The sequence below is a fragment of the Furipterus horrens genome, unplaced genomic scaffold, assembly GCF_987537825.1.
Source record: "Furipterus horrens unplaced genomic scaffold, mFurHor1.1.pri manual_scaffold_5, whole genome shotgun sequence".
Lineage (NCBI taxonomy): Eukaryota > Metazoa > Chordata > Mammalia > Chiroptera > Furipteridae > Furipterus > Furipterus horrens.
In genome coordinates this window covers 181,731,907-181,751,988 of record NW_028327175.1, presented here as the reverse complement: position 1 = coordinate 181,751,988, position 20,082 = coordinate 181,731,907, and the positions used below count along the sequence as shown (strand labels likewise).

General features: G+C 37.9%; 1 protein-coding gene across 5 annotated transcripts in view; it reads left to right on the top strand.

Moving 5' to 3' along the window:
• The window catches only part of ARMH3 (armadillo like helical domain containing 3), a 205,219-nt gene that overhangs the window by 57,242 nt on the left and 127,895 nt on the right, over positions 1-20,082 (top strand). For 4 of the 5 annotated variants that reach the window (XM_090278464.1, XM_090278461.1, XM_090278462.1 and 1 more), the window contains 4 exons: positions 680-745; positions 1,819-1,888; positions 2,946-3,006; positions 18,089-18,177. In XM_090278464.1, the coding sequence (XP_090134590.1) occupies positions 680-745; positions 1,819-1,888; positions 2,946-3,006; positions 18,089-18,177 (286 nt within the window). Of the gene's footprint in view, positions 1-679; positions 746-1,818; positions 1,889-2,945; positions 3,007-18,088; positions 18,178-19,380; positions 19,727-20,082 lie in introns of those variants that run through there. The other variant, XM_090278465.1, reaches the window with a different exon arrangement.

Sequence of the window (20,082 nt, the reverse complement as noted above, 5' to 3'; positions counted from 1 at the left end):
AACCCCGAATTTATTTATTAAAAATTGTGTATTTATTCCTATGTGTTTAAACTTTAGTCACCTTCAAAGTACTCTCCATTTGATGCAATGCAGCAATTGAGACATTTTTTTCCACTGCTCAGAACAATATTTGAACTCCTTGATTTTGATGCCTTTTAGTGCTTCTGCTGTTCTTTGTTTCACCTCTTCCATATTGGCAAACCGTTTCCTTTTGAGGATTTTTCATCTGGGGAAACAAAAAAAAGTCACTTTGGGGGAGATCAGGTGAATAGGGAGGGTGGGGCTCAGAGGTCATGCCATTTTGGGGCAGGTGTGCTAGTAAGTCACCCATCATGAAATGGGCAAATGTGTTGAAAAAGTCTTAAAAAAAAATTCACTGAAGCTGAATGCAGCCTCTTACAACGATGCCAGCTGGTACACTGATACAGATGGGCTCCTAGAACACTCACCTAGCAGGGGAAGCTTGTACTACAAGGAACCTTCCCTAAAGAGCATAATTCCGTTTTTTGGAGGGTCCCTGCTTGTAAGTAGGTTTTAACATAAGCTCATCTCATTAGCTTTCCAACTGGTCCTTGAAAATAATTCTTTTAAGTCCAAGGAACTATGATGCATTATAAACTGAATTTCTTAAGTATAACTCTCACTCCTTACTTTTTCTCTATATTTTTATTTTTATTAGGATCAGTATGCCAATGCATTTTTGCATGATGACAATATGAATTTTCGAGTAAACTTACATAAAATGGTAGGTATGACTCTTATTTCTTGTTTTTTCATAGAAGAAATTTTTTGTGTGTGGTGGGATCAGGGAGGAAGAAATTGATCCTACTTAGAACAAATGTGGGTATGGAATGTTGTGTGAAAGGGCTCTTGCTTGACTGCTGTTTAGTAGACCCATACCTGTTTTGGGGATTTTTGTGTGTGTGTCATGGAGTCGTTTCTTCAAGAGAGAGGACGGAAAGGTCCACAACCATATACCCATGCTAGTAATATCAGTAACGTAGATTTCAATAAGGCCTAAGCCTTTTATTTTCAAAATGTAGTATAATATTTGATGAGTTAAGACTAGATATTACTTTGTTTATTCATCTGAGTAGTGGGGTGGTGGTGGGGGATAGAATATGAAGGATCAAGTAATTTCCTAAAACTTGGAGGTATGTTCCAATTCCCTTATAGAGGTTTATATCTGAAACTTACTTTTGTTTTTTGCATCTGCCACTTTTACTGCCTCTACACAGTCACTTTGTCTTTTTTTCTTAATTATTATTTTACCAAAGAAAAATACCATTAAACGTCTTTGTTGTAATGCCACTGTAGAGGTAAAATCAAAGTAAAAGCAATAGCTTTCTCATCTTATAGTATGCTCGAGCACCCTTTGGGGCTGTTGTCCTGCTGTGAATTGTGTTTTTATCACAAGCTTGTATTGGTAAATGAGAAGCATTTACAAGACCTCCCTGCCCTACCCAACCCAACCCTACCCTACCCCATCACTAGAAAAGGTAGCATCTCTATAGTAGTGATTTTTAAAAATATATTTTATTTACTTATTTTTAGGGAGAGGGGAAGGGAGGGAGAAAGGGAGAGAAGCACTGATTGGTTTCCCCTTGCACACCGACAACTGGGGACCTGGCCAGCAACAGGCATGTGTTCCAGTGTAGAATCCAAACAGCAGCCTTTCATTTTGTAGGCCTGTGCTCAATCCACTGAGCCACACCAGCCAGGGCTATAGTGGTGATTTTGTTTGTATGGAAACCATGGTGATGAGCCATTGGATACAAGTTCAGGTGCCTATTAATTTCATTTCTTTTCTGTTTGAAGCCTATGAGACACAGGAAGAAGGCAGCAGACAAGAACCTTCCCTGTCGTCCTTTAGTATGTGCAGTACTGGGTGAGTATCATCATAATTGGCATTTTTCTGAGTCAGTGACAGGTTTTCATCATTAAGATGAAGCTTAGATTCTGGCTGATATATTTTTCCTCAGAGAAGTTTTTACTAGTTATATTTCTTTCCTGGCCTAAGAAACTATGTTTTTTGTTAAGTTTGGTGAAGCAATTCCAGTGAATAGAATACTCAAAGGGTGCTCTTGTTCAGAGAAAAAGATCTTTCTAAGGAGACAAATGGCTAAATCTAAGCTTGAAAACATGATTTACATTTGTAAAATACCTTACTCCTGATCAAGATTTGAAATTCTTTCCTCCCGTTCTTTGTTCATATTGATGGGCCAGCTGGCCAGGAGGCTTGAAGTTCAAGGTTCAGACATGAAAAACTTCCTCTGAGTAAATTAAGCTGAGATGGGAGCTAACAGGTAGGGGGCTATATCTTAGGTAATTTAGTCAGAATGCTGCATTTTCCTCGGGAATGATTTGAACTCTTAATCCCATTTCATTTGTATATTTAGCCCTAGTTCCTACATTCTTGATTTTAGAACCAGTGATTAAGACTATTTGATAAACTTCTATTGACCCAAAGCCACACCGGCCATTTTAGTCAATATCTGTCAAACTGAGTGTGATAGTGAGATGAGATAGACATAGCTTTAGAGCTGAGTCTCTGGTTACATGAATGTGATCCATAATTTCTTCTCTGTTTCCCTCATCATTCTGTTCTCAGAATATGAGTCCCCTCTGGCATTTTGCATTATACCATGGTATGAAATATCTGTACAGTGAAATCTCCCTTGTATCTGAATTTATTGGCAGGTCACGGTATCCTTCTGGAAGTAGGAGAATGAGCTAATTTTCTTGTTATTTTACAAGTGGCAGGTCATGAACAGTATTGCAAAAGTGCGTTAAATAAAATAAATTGAAGCACATGTGAAAAAGATGTGCTTAGTGGGTGACACTCAGCATGAGTGCAAGGTGTACTCAGACAGTTTTTTCCTAACTCAAAGGCAAGGAATGAATTTTATTCTGATTGATATAATTTTTCTCCATTCCCCATTCAGACCTGATGGTAGAGTTTATTGTAACACACATGATGAAGGAGTTTCCTATGGATCTCTATGTGTAAGTATTGTGGTTCATTTAATGTGTGCAAATGTTTATTTTTATAGAGTTGAGTGATAGGAAATTTAAAGCAAAATTTGTATGTAGACTTCACTTAAGGAAAAACAAACATGTGTGGAGAACTGTCAGGGAGTATTTTATGGCCCGGCTTTATTATATGATACATCTTTCCAGAAGGGGAAAAAAGTATAGTACAAGCCACAATTTGGATTCTGCACATATCTTCATTATCACTGGTAGGCACATTGCATGAGGAGCAGGGCTGATGCATTGAAGCAGTGATCATAGGTGACTGTCTTGATCCAAAGATATGGAATATCAGCAGACTTCTTAGGCATCCCTGGGCTTTGGCATCAAAGTCGTCAGCAGTAGTTAGAAGGTAAGGAAAGGCCAGAGAGATGGAGTTTCTGGTCCATTCTTAGCTTACATTGTCCTAAGCAGTCTAGCCTGAACTCTGCTAAGTAGGCAGATTATGTATACAGTGGCCTGGCTGGGAGATTCCTTCCTCCTGACGAAATCTGATTGTTTCTCACAATTCTTGACAACCAGTACAACTAGAGGCAATTGAAAATCATAGTTTAGTTGAAGCCTTAAGCCTTCCTCTCTCCTTTGCTGTTTCTGTTTTCTTCTTATCTTTAATGTTCAAGAATAGCCCTGGCTGGTGTGGATCAATGGATTGAGCGCTCCCTGTGAACCAAAAGGTCACTGGTTTGATTCCCAGTCAGGGCACGTGTCTGGTTTGCAAGCCAGGTCCCTGGTTCAGGGCATGTGAGAGGCAACTGATTGATGTATATCTTGCACATTGCTGTTTCTCTTCCTCTCTTTCCCTTTCTCTAAAAGTAAATAAATAAAGAAAAGAAAAAAGAAAAAAAGAACAACTATGCTACATTAGTGTTATCCCAAATATGAATTGTATATTATCTTGATTCCTCAAGAAGCATGTGAATTGAGTCTGACAACAGAATTGGTACCTCCATTTTTTTGAGCAAGTGTACAGTTTGGTGTGCAGGAAGGAGGCTCAGTGTACCTCGTTCTAATGCCATAAAGGATCTAGGGAATATAAAACATTTTGCTTGGAATAGCGTAGACCTCCAGCTTTTTAGACTGCTTATAAGCTATACAATCTTTCTGTCCTGGTCTTAAATAATGCTAGAAATTTTACATTTAGATAAGTAGACTATAGTTTGCCTTTTAAAATATCTTTTGGATGATTAGAATTAGCCCGATCCTTTATTTAAATTCAAAGGCAATAAAAACCTACTGTTATAATGCGAGTGTTCTTCTTGTTTTAGATGGGATCTCTGAACCTCAGTACCTTGGGGATCAAATTTGTTTTGCTAGAGACTTTATTTCTAGCTTAATTATCTTATTATGTTCTAGTTTTAGGATATGCTATTTACTTTGTAATATATTATTGTAGTTTCAGTATTCCCATTTTCCAAGTTAGTAAACTCAGGCTCCGGAAATGCTTTGCTAAGGTTTATTCTGTTAGTAAGCACCTGAACCCAAATATTCTTACTATAAATTCTAGGCTGTTGCCATCCCTTCTCAGGTGTATTAGTTATCTAGTGCTCTATAACAGACTACCTCAAAACCTAGTGGTTTAAAACAAACGATTATTTTTTCAGTTTCTGTGGTTCTGGAATCTAGGAGGAGTTTAGCTGGATAGTTTTGGTATAGGGCTTCCCACAAGGCTGCAGTCAGAGTGTTAGCTGGGGCTGCAGACATCTTAGGCTCTAATTGGGCTAGAGAATGTGCTTCTAACCTCACTTATGTAGTTGTTGGCAAACTCAGTTCCTTGCCACTTGGGCCTCTCCATAGGATTGCTTGCCATGGCAGCTGGCTTCCCCCAAAGCAAGTAATCCAAGAGATAAAGAGAAAGAGATTGAGAACCTAGGATGTGGAAGCCATAGAGTCTTTTATAACCTAATCTCAAATGACAGACCATTTCTGTTGGGTACTCAGACCAACCCTGATACAATGTGGAAAGAGACTAAACAAGATGTGAATGTCAGGAGGTGGGGACCACTGAGGGCCATCTTGCAGGCAGGCTACCACAGTTGCACATGTAGTAAGTTGTATCACTGAAATTCAAACTTAAGTCTCTCTGACCCCAGAGGCTCTGCTCTTAACCACTACTGTGATTAGTGACAGAGGGTGACTAATGCTGACCAGGGCATCTGAGAAGATATTAGAAGGTTGTTGCACTTGACCTGAGTCATAAAGAAATGGTAGGAGTTTTCTCTGTGGGGAAGTGGGAGAGGGACACACCAACATGTTCAAAGCTTGGAAGTGTGGCGTGTTCGGAGAACAGAAAATAATTCAGGATGATTATAGAGTGTAGGGTGCATGGAGGAAGGATAGGAGGGTAGTAAAAACATTACCTGAGATTAAATGGATGATGGGGAACAGTTGAATATGGGGATGACATGATAAGATTGTGTGTTCAGTACATGGAGTTATAGATATGTATCCGTCCACCTAAATCTTCATATCTCAGCCAGTGAACTTGGTCTACACTAAATACTTAAAACTCCCTTCTCCACCTGGTTTCTAACTTGTTCTGTATTGTCTTGCTTTCTCAGTTGCTTTTTCCATCTGCTCCCTAATTTAATGTCCTGAGGTTAGGGAAGATGGAAAAGATAATGAGGCATCAAGCTGACAGAGGTTGGACAGAAGGTCCCACCCTCAGGCTGAATTCACTTTCTTCATTACTACCCATGGGCATATTTCCAGATCTTCCCTCCCTCCCAATCTTCTTTCCACTGTTTGGAATTTGGAGCATAAGTCTTTTTCAGGTGAACTTATCTGCTCCCAGCTGGGCATCAGGCCAGGTTGTTGCTCTACTTCTTATTATGTACTGCTTTTCAGCAGCATACAGCAGATGAGAAGTTGAAAGCAAAATGAATTTCTCCCACTTCAGGTAAGTTTATAATCCTCATGGTGAAATATGAAGAAATATGGAGTGTAGAAAGACTGGATACTCAAAGCCAGAATCTATGTCAGAAATGAAATAATTTTACATCTGTGTATAAATGCTGTAGGTAAAGTAATAATGGGGGGAAGGTGCTTATACGGAAGGAAGGAAGGGAAAGAAAGGAAGGAAGGAAAAAGGAGAAAAAGAAAGAAAGGAAGAAAGAAAAGGACTGAAAAGAAAGAAAAAATGAAAGAAAGAAAAGAAAAGAAAAAAAAGAGCAGGAGGGAGGGAGGAAGGAAGGAAGGAAGAAAGAAGGAAGAGAGAAAGAAAGAGGTGGGAAAACCCAACCAGTTTCTACCCCTGACTGTGCTCCTTGGTTCTTGCTGCCACCCCCGTGCTGCCATAGGATGTGGAATTGAGGGAAAATAGCCTCTGAGGAGTAAACGCTTCTTTAAGTTACTTTTACATATAAAACTTGGACTTTTGCTAAGTCAGACAGTCCCAGATCTGTGGGTGGGCACCAGAAGAAAGTCTCTACTTTCTTCTACTTTCAGACTTCAGTGGACCTCACAAGAAAATTTCAGGTTAAAGTAGACATGTCTTGTGTTAAAATAGGAAGCCACTACATGCATGAAAGAAATTTGGAGTTACTCAGATGGTATATAATGTTAAGACTGTAGTGGTGTTAAAATTTTCATTTTCCTTAGTAAATAGTGTAAGTTGAGACCATAAGGCTAATGATGTCACTTGTTGGGTGGCTGCAGAGGCAGGAACAGAGCCTAGGAACAGTGCAGGAGTGGATATTGGTAGCCTTTAACCAGAGGGTGGCAGCAGGGGTGGGGCACATAGGTAGTACAGTAGTCCCTCTCTATATTGCGGTTTACTTATTGCGGCCTCACTGTATCAAGAGATTTTTAAAAATATATTTAATTATTTATCCCAGATTTTGTGCTATATCGTGGGATTTTGCGGTACTGTACACATATGTTATTAAAGTCACGTAGGTTTAAGAATGTAGAATGTTTAAGAACATAAGTAGTGTTTATAAAAGTGTGGAAAAGGATAATAAGGGAGTGGGAAAGATTAATAAGGGACTGGGAACAGTTTATAAGTGTGTGGGAAGGGTTTATAAAGCCTTAAAATATATATAAATACTAAAATAAATATAAGGTTCCTACTTCTCGGATTTTCACCTATCGCGGGGGGCGGGGGCGTATCTAGAACGTAATACCCTCAATAAGGGAGGGAATACTGTATGTCACTGCTGCTCCACAGTGGCTCAGTGTTGGGATGGCATTGTCAAAAGAACCAAGGTGCAGGCAGGCTGTCTAGATCCAGGCCATGTACGAAGCACTGGTGTCCAGGAATGTACGATGCATGGATAGTCATGCATCGGCAGCATCCAGCCACCTTTACTGGCTGCAACAATGCTTTCAGCAAAAGGGACCTAAAGACTATCAATTTAATGGGGAAATTGACAGGAGAGTTTGTATATTCCTAAGTGAAATCATGGCTCAAAAAAGGGCATCCTGTAGCCAGTGACAACCACATCAAACAGGAGATTATACCACAATCTCTAAAATTGAACAAATGGTTTGGAAACTATTAGGATGATTTATACTACAATTTATATTCCTTGGTTAGTAGTTAAAAAAAACTTTTTTATTGCTTATGCTATTATAGTTGTCCCAATTTTTCTTCCTTTGCCCCCTACTACCTTGTACCCCCATTATCTCCAGCAGGCTCCCCCCCACCCCCCCGCTCCCCCAGTTCATATCCATGGGTCATGCATATAAGTTCTTGGCTACTCCATTTCCTATACTGTTCTTAACATCCCCCTGTCTATTTTGTACCTACCAATTATGTTTCTTAATCCGTGCACTTTTCCCCTCATCCTCCTCTTTCCCCCTCCCAACTGATAACCCTTCAAATGATCTCCATATTTATGATTCTGTTTCTGTTCCTGTTTGCTGAGTTTGATTTTTAGATTCAATTGTTCATAGTTGTGGATTTATTGCCATTTTAATGTTCATAGTTTTGATCTTCTTATATAGTTCCCTTTAACATTTCATATAATAATGGCTTGGTGGTGATGAATTCCTTTAGTTTTACTTTGTCTAGGAAGCACTTTATCTGCCCTTCTATTCTAAATGATAGCTCTGCTGGATTAATCTAGGTTATAGGTCCTTGCTTTTCATCACTTTGAATACTTTTTACCAGTCCCTTCTAACCTGTAAACTATCTTTTGAGAAGTCTGCTGACAGTCTTACGAAAACTTCTTTGTAGGTAAGCCTGCTTTTCTCTTGCTGCTTTTAAGTTTCTCTATCTTTAACCTTTGGCATTTTAATTATGATGTGTCTTGGTGTGGTCCTCTTGTGTCCAACTTCTTTGGGACTCTGTGCTTCCTGGACTTGTATGTCTATTTCTTTCACCAAATTAGGAAAGTTTTCTTTTATTATTTTTTCAAATAAGTTTTCAATTTCTTGCTGTTCCTCTTCTTCTTCTGGCACCCCTATGATTTGGATGTCAGTATGTTTCGAGATGTCTCAGAGGCTCCTTATTTTATTCTCGTTTTTTTGAATTCTTTTTTCTTCTTGCTGTTCTGACTGAATGCTTTTTTCTTCCTTATGTATCAAATTGTTGATTTGAATCTTGGCTTCATCCCCTCCACTGTTGGTTTCTTTATTTCATCCTGATCAGTGTTTTGAACTCTGCATCTGATATGTTGCTTATCCCCATTTTGTTTAGTTCTTTTTCTGGGGGTTTTGTTCTGTTCTCTCATTTGGGCCATATTTCTTTGTCTCCTCAATTTGGCAGTCTCCCTGTGTTTGTTTTTGTGTATTAAGTAGAGCTGCTTTGACTTCTTGTCTTAGCACTGGTAAGTCATTTAGATACAGTTTAGTTTATTTAGAGAGTAAAGGAATTAATTTTTTTTATGTATGTTTTGATTTATATATTAATTTATATTTCTGTATGGTTTCAAAAGTATTTTTAATATTACTCTTGAAGATACTGAAGTCTTTCAAGAAAGATCTGTTACATTGTTCTCTCATAAAATTATATCTTAATGACTCCTACTTAGAGCTACATGATGTGGGAAGACAAGAGAGAGATGTGAATAAGTAATAAAAATAGACAAGTAAGGTAGCAGAGCAGGCCCGTTATTGGGAATACTTTTGAAAACTTTCATTATTTTAACTTGCAAATTTAGTTAACTTCATTGTTTCTTTGATATGTTGTCAGGCACTTTTGATTTCTTTAGCTAGTGTCTTTGGCTCTCACTCCACAGGGAGGTTTGTCATGGTTTTAAAAATTACTTCTTTTCTGTTTTGCTTCCTTTCCTCCTCCTCCTCCTCTTAGTTGTTTCTAGACGGAGAGAGGAAGAGGGAGAGAGATAGAAACATTGATTTGTTGTTTTGCTTATTTATATATTCCTTGGTTCTTGTATGTGCTCTAACGGGATCAAACCTGCAACTTTGGCGTATCAGGACCATGATCTAACCAATTGAGCTACTGGGCCAGGGCTTACTTTCTTCTTTTCATCTCTGCTAGGAGGCCCAAGAAATTAGCTACCCTCATTTTTGCTTGCTTCTGTGAACTGTCAGATTGATACCTTATGGATTGATATGGTATCTGCTGAAGTTAGTAGAGTCTTAGGATACTCTTTGTCTCCAATTAAAGCCAGAGACCCTGAGAGAGTTTCAGTTCTGCCTCTAGAAGTATTCTTTACTTGAAGTTGTCATTCAATTGAATTGCAATTGGGCATATTAGGTAGAAAGGAGACACTTTTTTGCTATGCCCTTTTGCCTTGTTTATTTTGTCTCTTGTATTTGTTTTCCCTGCCTCATTCTTTTATGTCAGAATAGTATCAAGAGGAAGAGTCTCTTTCATTTGCCTAAAATTAGCAAGTTATCTGGGTCCATTTTCCAGGAACTTAAGAACTTAATTCTAGGAAGACTTAAGTGCTGGATGTTTAGTTGTTATGCAGTCAATATTTGTTGAATAAATAAATGAAAAGATAGGTGTGACAGTTTCTTCTTAATTTTTTATTTGTATGATGAGCCTGGAGCTATACTTCAAGCTTTGGGCTTCTGTTTTCACCCCTCCTCCTCCTAATCTACTTTCCATATATATTTGCCTATTTTGGACATTTTATATAAATGAGATTATATAATATGTGACCTTTTTTGACTGTCTTTTACTTAGCATATTGTTTTCAAGTTTCATCCGTGTTGTAGCATGTATTAGTATCTCATACCTTTTTATGGCTAATTAATATTCCATTGTATGACTACATGACATCATTTCATTTATTTGTTCTTCAGTCGATAGACATCAGGTTATTTATACCTTTGGCTATTATGAATAATATTTCTGTGTACATCCATGTACAAGTTTCAGTGTGGATATATGTTTCATTTTTCTTGTGTATATACCTAGTAGTGAAATTGGTGGGTCATATAGTACTCTATGTTTACCATTTTGAGGAACTTCTAAACTGTTTTCCAAAGTGGTAGTACTGTTTTACATTTCCACCAGTAATGTACAAGGACTCCAATTTCTATTTCCTTACAATAGCCAAAGTTTTTGTTTTTGCATTGACGTCTTCCCCCTTTGACAAAAGTAGAGGGACATTTACACTGTGATTCCTTAAAACAAGTTAAACCTTCAGAACTTAGATTCTTGGTTCACAGATTGTTGTACTAATTTTCTCCATATTATTCTCTCATGATTTGCCCATTGTGCTTCTAGACCCCCATTGCCAAAGACTTATAAACAGAATTACAGTGGAATAAAGATTGAAGAGTTTTGACACATGTATACATCCCTATAACAAATGATCCCAGATAAGATAGAAAACATTTTTATTCTCTAAAAAGTTTCTTGGTGCCCTTTTCTAGAGGAGGTTAAACTTTTTATAAATGAATTTGTTTTAAATGGTGGATTTTTAACTGTAAAAGTAAAATATAGTTGTAGAAAATTTGGAGAAAATGGAAAAAGAGAAAGAACAGAATTCACCTATAATTCTACAACCCAAAATAGACAACTCTGTTGACATCAAAACTTTTTTCAGTGGAGTCTAGGGTTTTCTATGTACAATATTATGTCACCTGTGAATAATGGCAGTTTTACTTCCTCCTTTCCAATTTGGATGCCTTTTATTTCTTCTTGTCTGATTGCCATGGCTAGTACTTCTAGTACTATGTTGAATAAGAGTGGTGAAAGCAGACATCCCTGTCTTGTCCCTGATCTTAAGGGAAATGCTTTTAGTTTTTACCCATTGATTATCATGTTGACTGTAGATTTGTCATATATGGCCATTACTTTGTTGAGGTATGATCCTTCTGTTCCCACTTTGCTGAGGGATTTTTTTTTTTTTTTTTTTTACTATAAATGGGTGTTGAATTTTATCACATGCTTTTCCTGCATCTATTGATATGATCATGTGATTTTTATCTATCATTTTGTTTATGTGATATATCACATTTATTGATTTGTGAATATTGTACCAGTCTTGCATCATGGTATATGATCTTTTTAATGTATTGCTGGATCTGGTTTGCTAATATTTATTTTTTTCTAAATTTTAAAATTATTTTTAAACAATTTTATTTACTTATTTATTTTTAGAGAGAGGGGAAAGGAGAAAGAGAGGGAGAGAAACATCACTGTGTGGTTGCCTCTCACGTGCCCCCAACTGGGGACCTGACGAGCAAACTAGTCATGTGCCCTGACTGGGAATCGAACCAGCGACACTTGGCTCGCAGGCTGACGCTCAATCCACTGAGCCACAGCAGCCAGTGCTAATATTTAGTTGAGGATTTTGGCATCAATGTCCATCAGGGATATTGGCCTATAAATTTCTTTCTTTGTAGTGTCTATCTGGTTTTGGAGTTAGGATAATGCTGGTTGTGTAAAATGAACTTGGGAGTCTTCCCTTCTTTTCAAGTTTCTGGAATAGTTTGAGAAGGATAGGTCTTCATTTTTCTTTGACTGTTTGGTAAAATTTGCCTGTGAAGCCATCTGGTTCAGGACTTGTTTGCTGGGTGTCTTTTGATTACTGCTTCAATTTCATTAGTTTTAATTGGTCTATTCAGGTTTTTTTATTCTTACTGATTCAGTTTAGAAGATTGTATGTTTCTAGGAATGTATCTATTTTGTCCAGGTTGTCCATTTGTTGGCATATAGTATTTTTGTGCAATCTCTTGTATTTCTGTGGAGTTAGTTGTTACTTCTCCTCTTTCATTTCTAATTTTTATTTATTTGTGTCCTCTCTTTTTTTTTGATGAGTCTGTTTAAAGGTTAGTCAATCTTGTTTATCTTTTCAAAGTACCAGCTCTTAGTTTCATTGATCTTTTTTTTTAAGTCTTTGTCATTTATTTCTGCTTTTTTTTTTTTAAATACAAATTTTAGGAGATAATTTTTAAAATTTATTTATTTTTATTGTATTTTTTTTATTAACATTTATCTTCCCATGCCCTCTTCCACCTCTCCCCCCAACCCCATAGCGACCACACACTGTTGTACATGCCCATGAGTTCTCTTTTTTTCTTTGTCTTCTTTGCTTGCTCCCTTCACCCCCCAACCCTGATCTTTATTATTTCTTTCCTTCTACTTACTCTGAGCTTTGCTTGTTGTTATTTTTCTAGTTCTTTTAGGCGTAGGGTTAGATTGTTTACCTGAGATATTTCTTGCGTCTTGATGTATGACTGTAATGCTATGAACTTTTTTCTCAGGACTGCTTTCCCTGTGTCCCATAGATTTTGGGTTGTTGTGTGTTCATTTTCATTTGTTGCTGGGTAATTTTTGATTTCTTCCTTGATCTTCATTGTTAACTCATTCATTGTTTAATAACATGCTGTTTAGCCTCCGTGTGTTTGAATGTTTTTCAGTTTTAAATATTTTATTTTATTTTTGATTTTTAGAGGTGGGAAGGGAGGGAGAAAGGGAGAAAAACATCAGTGAGAGAGAGGAACATTGATTGGTTGCCTTCTATAGGCGCTCCAACTGGAGGTGAACCTGCAACCCAGGCATGTGCCCTGACTGAGAATTGAACCAGTGACCTCTCAGTTCTCGAGATGACACCTAACCAACTGAGCCACACCAGCTGGGGCAGTTTTTTAGTTTTTTTTATTGTAGTTGAATTTTAGTTTCATACTATTGTGATCCAAGAAGATGCTTAATAAATCTTCCTGAATTTGTTAAGATTTATTTTGTCCTAACACGTGGTCCTGCACCAAGAAACTACAAGATCTAAGAAATGAATTCAGTAAAGTAGCAAGCAAGGTATGAAATTAATATTCAGAAATCGGTGGCATTTTATACATCAATAATGAACTATCAGAGAAATTAAGAAAACAATCCCATTTACTACTGCAACAACAACAAAAAATAAGGTACATAGGAATAAATTTAACCAAGGAGGTAAAAGACAGTTATTCAGAAAACTATAGGACATTGAAGAAAGAAATTGAGGAAGATAGAAAGAAGTGGAAGTATATACCATGTTCATGGATTGAAAGAATTAATGTCATTAAAATGTCCATACTACCCAAAGCAATCTATAGATTTAACACAATTCCTATGAAAATACCAATGGCATATTTCACAGAGCTAGAACAAATATTCCAAAAATTTATGTGGAACCAAAAATGACCCTGAATAGCCTCAGCAATCTTGAGAAAGAAGAACAAAGTTGGCAGTATCACATACCTGATATCAAACTATACTACAAGGCCATTGTAATCAAAACAGCCCGGTACTGACATAAGAACAGGCATATAAGATCTATGGAACAGAACAGAGATCCCAGAAATAAACCCACACCTTTAAGGTCAATTAATGTTTGACAAAGTGGGCAAGAGCATACAATACAGTAAAGATAGTCTCCTCAATAAATGGTATTGGAAAAATTGGACAGATACATGCAAAAAATGAAACTAGACCATCAATTTACACCATATATAAGAGTAAACTCAAAATGTATCGAAAACTTAAATGTTAGACTTGAAACCATAAAAATCCTAGAAGAAAACATAGGCACTAAAATCTCAGACATTTCTCATAGCAATATTTTTGCTGATCTCTTAGGTCAGGGGAAACAAAGGAAAAACAAAGAAACTGTTAACGAAATGACAAGGGAACCCACTGTGTGCGAGAACATATTTGCCAGTGTTACATCTGATAAGGGGATAATTTCTAAAATGTATAACTAACCTATATACTTCGACACCAGGAAGACAAACAATCCAATTAAACAATGGACAAAGGCCCTGGCCAGATAGGTACATTGGTTAGAGAAATATCCTGATATGCCAAGGTTGCAGGTTTGATCCCTGGTCAGGACACATACACGAATCAACCAATGAATGCATGAATAAATGGAACAACAAATTGATATCTCTCTCTCTCTCTCTCTCTCTCTCTCTCTCTCTCAAATCAATATATAAAAATGGGCAAAGGACCTGAATAGACACTTCTCAAAAGAGGACTTACAGATGGCCAGTAGACATATGAAAAAATGCTCAATGTCACTAATCATCAGACAGATACAAATTAAAACCATACCTGCCGGAATGGCTGTCATCAATAAATCAGCAAACAGGTGCTGGTGAGGATGTGGAGAAAAGGGAATCCTTAATGTACTGTTAGTAGGAATGCAGACTGGTACAGCTGCTGTGGAAAACAGTATGAAGTTTCCTCAAAAAATTAAAAATGGATCTGCCTTTTGACCCAGTTATCCCACTTCTGGGAATAAATCCTAAGAACCCCAAAACACTAATTTAAAAAGAATATGTGCACCCCTATGTTCATTAACTTTATTTTAAGTATGCTTTATTGATTATGCTGTTACAGTTGTCCCAGTTTCTTTTCCCTTTATTCCCCTCCACCCAGTGACCCCCCCACTCCTCAAGTTGTCCCCCACCCAAGGGGAACATGCCCATTGGTTGTGCATATAGTTCTCAATATCTTCCTATCTACTCCACTCCCTCCTACTATGGTTCTTAATTCTTGTACCATCTCCCTCCCTTTCCCCCTTCCCCCTCCCTGCTTACTTCCCCCCATAATGTTCCTACTCTCGTTGCCTACTTAGTTTGCCTTTGTTTTGATTCCCTAGCTTCTGTTGTTGGTTGTTGTGATACAGTTTTCATTTTAATGTTCATAGTTTTGATCCTCTTTCTCCCAAACAAGTCCCTTTAACGTTTCATATAACAGTGGTTTGGATCTGATGAACCCTTTCAGTTTTACTTTGTCCTGGAAGCACTTTCTCTGCCTTTCTATTCTGAATGACATCTTCGCTGGATAGCGTAATTGTGGTTGTAGGTTTTTGCTTTTCATTCCTTTGAATATTTCTTGCCAGTCCCTTCTTGCCTGCAGAGTTTGTTTTGAGAAATCAGCTGATAGCCTTATTGGGACCCCTTTGTATGTAATTCTCTTCTTTCTTGCTGCTTTTAAGATTCTCTCTTTACCCTTAATTTTTGACATTTTGATTATAATGTGTCTTGGTGTGGTTCTCCCTAGGTCTAGTTTTTTTTGGAACTCTCTGTGCTTCCTGGACCTGTAAGTCTATTTCCTTCCCCAAGTTAGGGAAGTTCTGCTTCATTATTTTTTTCACATAATTTTTCAATTTCTAGTTCTTCTTCTTCACCTTCTGGCCACCCTGTGATTTGGATGTTGGCGCGCTTATAGCTGTCCCATAGGTTTCTGAGTCTCCTCATTTTCCTCACTTTCGTTTCCTCTTTCTGTACTGGTTGTTCCTTCCCTATGTTCCAATTTATTGATTTGATCCCTGGTTTTCTTTCCCTCACCGCTAGTTTCGTATGTGTTTTTGTTCATTTCAGCAGGACTAGCCTTTATTCCTTCCCTGTCTTGTTTAAGATCTGCTGTTAGGTTTATAAGCATTCGTATAACCAAAGCTCTGAACTGAGCCTCAGAAAGATTTTCTATCTGCTGAGTCGTTAGATTAGATATTTGCTGTCTGCTCAGCTGCGTCACCAGGATCTCTATCATGATCTGTGCCATCCTGACCGTTTTGAGTTTACCTTTGCTTCCTGGGCGGGGCTGTCACACCTCCTGCGCTATAGGGGGCAGAGCGCTGTGCACTCATCACAACCGGGTGACCCTTTTCACCACATTGTGGCACTTTGTGTGGGGGTGGGGGTCCAAGATGGATTCCTGCCATTCATTCTCCTCTGAGAGACAGGGAGCTTCCTTCTCCGACCCCACATCCTCTGGTCCTCACAGTTCGAGGCAATGGGGGTCTGCCTCCCCCGGCGTCGGAATCCTGAGCTGAGGGGTGTGGTCTGCAGCCAGAGGTGCTCCCCAGGCACTTATTGCCTCCCCTTAAATACGGGTGTCTGTGCTTACCGCTGTCCCACCACCATCGCCACAGCTGCGGCCACCAGCACAGCTTGACCTCTCCGTCCCAGCTTTGCCCCTCCTACCTGTCCCAATGAGCACCACTTCTTTATAACTTCATACGTTGGACTTCCATGTAGCTTTATTTTCTGGAACTTCTGGTTATTTTTGGTTTTGTGGTAGTCGTATTCCTTCTTAGTTGGGGAGGCAGACAGAGCGTGTCAGTCTAGGTCTCCATCTTGGACGGAAGTCTCATTAACTTTAATTACCTTCTTAAAGGCCTCATATCCCAATACAGTCACATTGGGAGTTAGGGCTTCAACATAGGAATTTTGGAAGATCATAATTGAGTATATAACATGTAGAATGATTTACTTTCTATTCTCTCAGCATTGGACATTCTTTCCAAAGTTGTTTCCAATAAGATTATGATGAACATATTTTTGTATAGTTTTTTTGCACTCTGGCTTAATGCTAAATTCTCTCGAGTGGTATAAGTGGGTCAAAGGAAATAAACATCATTAAGACTATTGATAGAGATTGCCAGATTGCCTCCTAAAAAGGCTCTGTACCAATTATACTTTCTCTAATAATGGACTAGTGGCTCTTGTGCTGTACCTTTGTCAGCATTAAAATCTATATTAATTTGATATGTAAAAATAGAATCTTGTTTTAAATGAATTTAAACATTGCAGAAAAATGTTAACTTACCATATTTTGCCTTTTGTGGGGTGGGGTAGATGAATTTATTGTCCATTTTCTTTGTCCATTTTTCTTATTAGGGGTATTAATGATGTTTTCTTTATTAATTTGTGTGTATGTGTGTATATATATATATATATATATATATATATATATATTAAGCTTAGTAATCCTTTCATGTTATTTGCTGCAAATGCAGTTTTCCAAAGAGTTTGGCTTTCAGTTTCAATCATAGTTTTTTTCATCAAATGAGATGTTCATTTTAGGAAGAAATTTCATTAGTACTTCGTACTTTCATCTATGACTTTTTAAGCTTTCAAAAACCCTCCTCCGGTTAAACATGAAAAACACTTTTTTTGTTAGGTTTATAGTGTTTAAAATGTCTTTCATATCAGCCTACTAACTGCTTATTCAGAAATACTGTCAAAAACATATGTTGTTGGGATGTGAATACTGTTGAATATTTCTGTGATATAGAACAGCACTGTCCAATAGAACGTTTTGTGACGATAGAAAATTTCTGTATCTGTGCCTTCCGATATGGTAGCCGTTGGCCATATGTGGCTATTAAGCATTTGGTACATGGTTAGTGCAACTGAAGAACTGAATTTTTAATTTAACTTTTAATGTAAATAAAATTCAAGTTAATTTCACATTAATTAAATGTAAATTTATTTAAATTTTAATCAAAATTAAAAAAACAAGTTTAAATAGATCTGAAGGGGTTGCCCAGTGTTTGCAACTTTGAATGGAGCAATATAATTCTGGTCCATTCTTCTTCCAAGGAAAGATACTCAAGGGAATGGTATCAAATAGTGTCTGACTTTTAATCTGTATGTGGTTATAGCCCCCTTTTCCTCCTGATAAGGGGAATTAACACAAGCAGTGTGTGTATGTTTGTGTGTGTTGGGGAGATATTTAGGTACCAGAAGGCTGCCGGTAGAAATGTTTTTTTTTTTGTTTTTTTTTTTTTGCATGTGTATAGATTTATATCCAGCATCTTTAGTGGCCTTAGCAAAGCTGCCTCACTAAAGAAAGGGTGTCTTTAGTCAGTTGTACCATATTTTTAGGCTTACCCCCAGTTTTTCTCTTTCTCTGTTACAGACGCTGCATTCAGGTAGTACATAAGCTACTTTGCTACCAGAAGAAGTGTAGAGTACGCCTGCATTACACCTGGCGGGAGCTCTGGTCAGGTAACTTTCTTTTTTTAATTAATCCTCTTTTCCTGTATCTTTACTGAGTCCTTAGTCCTAGGCATAAGATGAATTATTTTAAAACTTTTCAGTTTGTTTAGGATGCTTCTATTTTCATTGATATATTTTGTCATTTTAGCCTTGTCTAATCCAGACATGGGCATGTCACATACCTATCCTATACTTCCTCTCTCATTCCCTCTCTTCCCTCTTATTTTTTTTGTCAGTTGTGAGTTCCAATGTATCTTCTTATGAGTAAGAGAGAGGAGTCAGTCCAAACTTGGATTCTTCCTCTATTCCATTTGGTAGCAGCATATGGACTATGGGGAGGCTTCTGTGTGTTTCTTCAAGATGAGTAATCCCAGGAGGAATGTCATAGGGAGAGGGGGTGTGGAGGGGGCGGAGAGATGGGGGAATCCTGTTCTTTGTGTTACATCTGGCATTATTACTGTTTACAGACAGTGTCAATTGTACCACTCCCCCTGTGCCAGAGACAAAAACAGCAAATTACAGTGTTTACTTTTGTCTTTGTATCCTTTTGGTAGCCCAGTAAAGTCACTGCCATCCCTGCAGGTGGGAAGTGGCTTTTCTTTAAGGGTACAATTAATGCTGGCTTGCCACCCCTTTCTTTAGTGCAATTTAATTGAAGCTTATAGGAAAGCAGAGGAGAGACATGTTCCCTGAGGCATTCAGTTGCTGATAGGTCCTGGGGCTTTCATGACCTGATGGTACAATAAAGTCTTCTCCAGGTAATTATAGTGATGAATGGTTGCCCCACTTGTGGGAGAGCTTCTCTGTATTCTCAGTGGAGGAGGATGTCAGAGGCTTTTTAAGGGCCAGTAACCCCGCCCCCTTCATGGAACTTTTCTCACTTGTTGTGACATGTAGTTTCCTTCCAACCCAATTTGGCTTTCTAAATTTAGTTCTCCATAATGGGAAGTAGAGATCTTTTAATTAATGGATTAGCGAGATCTTTGCAGTTACTGTCTAGGTGGTGAAGGGGGAATAGGAGAATAACACTAAATGGTAATAGTGGCATTTTGCTATTTTATAAAAGAGTAATGATTGTGTGAGAGTTTCAGACTGAGGGAATGTCAGAAGAGCTAAAGAGAGATCAAAAGAGATGGAAATGACTAAATTAGTAGAATTTCTTTGGCAGAAACAAGTTTTTTTAAGTTTTTTATTTTTATTTTCTCATTCTAGAGAGGGGAAGGAGGGAGAAAGAAAGAGAGAAAGAGAAGAGAAAGAAAAAGAAAAGGAAAAAGAAAGAAAGAAACATTGATTGGTTGCCTCCTGCATGCACTCTGACTGGGGATCAAACCAGTAACCTGGGCTTGTGCCCTGACTGGGCATCAAACCGGCAGCCTTTCAGTTATGGAACAGTGCTCCAACCAACTGCAAGGCACGCTGGCCAGAGTGGAACAATTCTTTTTAATTATAAAGGATTGCCTTGTTGCCTATTGACAGTTAGTTATATAATTGTTAGGGTCTAAAAATTTAGGATTAGAGAGAAACACAAAAATGATGCAAGTCAGTGGATGTTGTTACATACAGTTGAAGAACTTAACAAGAAGTACAAATGGTTTATGTATATAACTGGGATAAAGTCACACATGTAGTACTGAAGAGTTGGTAGTAGTGATTGTTTCTGCTCGCCTTTGATTCTTTTATGGTTTTATTTTTTTTAATTCTATTTCTTTCTAACCTATCCTAGCTATCCCAGCTCTGGCTCCTGGGATTTCTCTGGTTTTTCTCCGATCCTCATCATCTGTCGTCCTCTTCCTCATTGCCCTGTTCCATTGCCTTTCTACATCACCTTCTGCAGTTCACTCTGACTCTCTCTCTCTGGGGCCCTGGGCTTCCCATTGCTCTCCTACCTCTACCTTATATCCCGTTCTTTGTGCT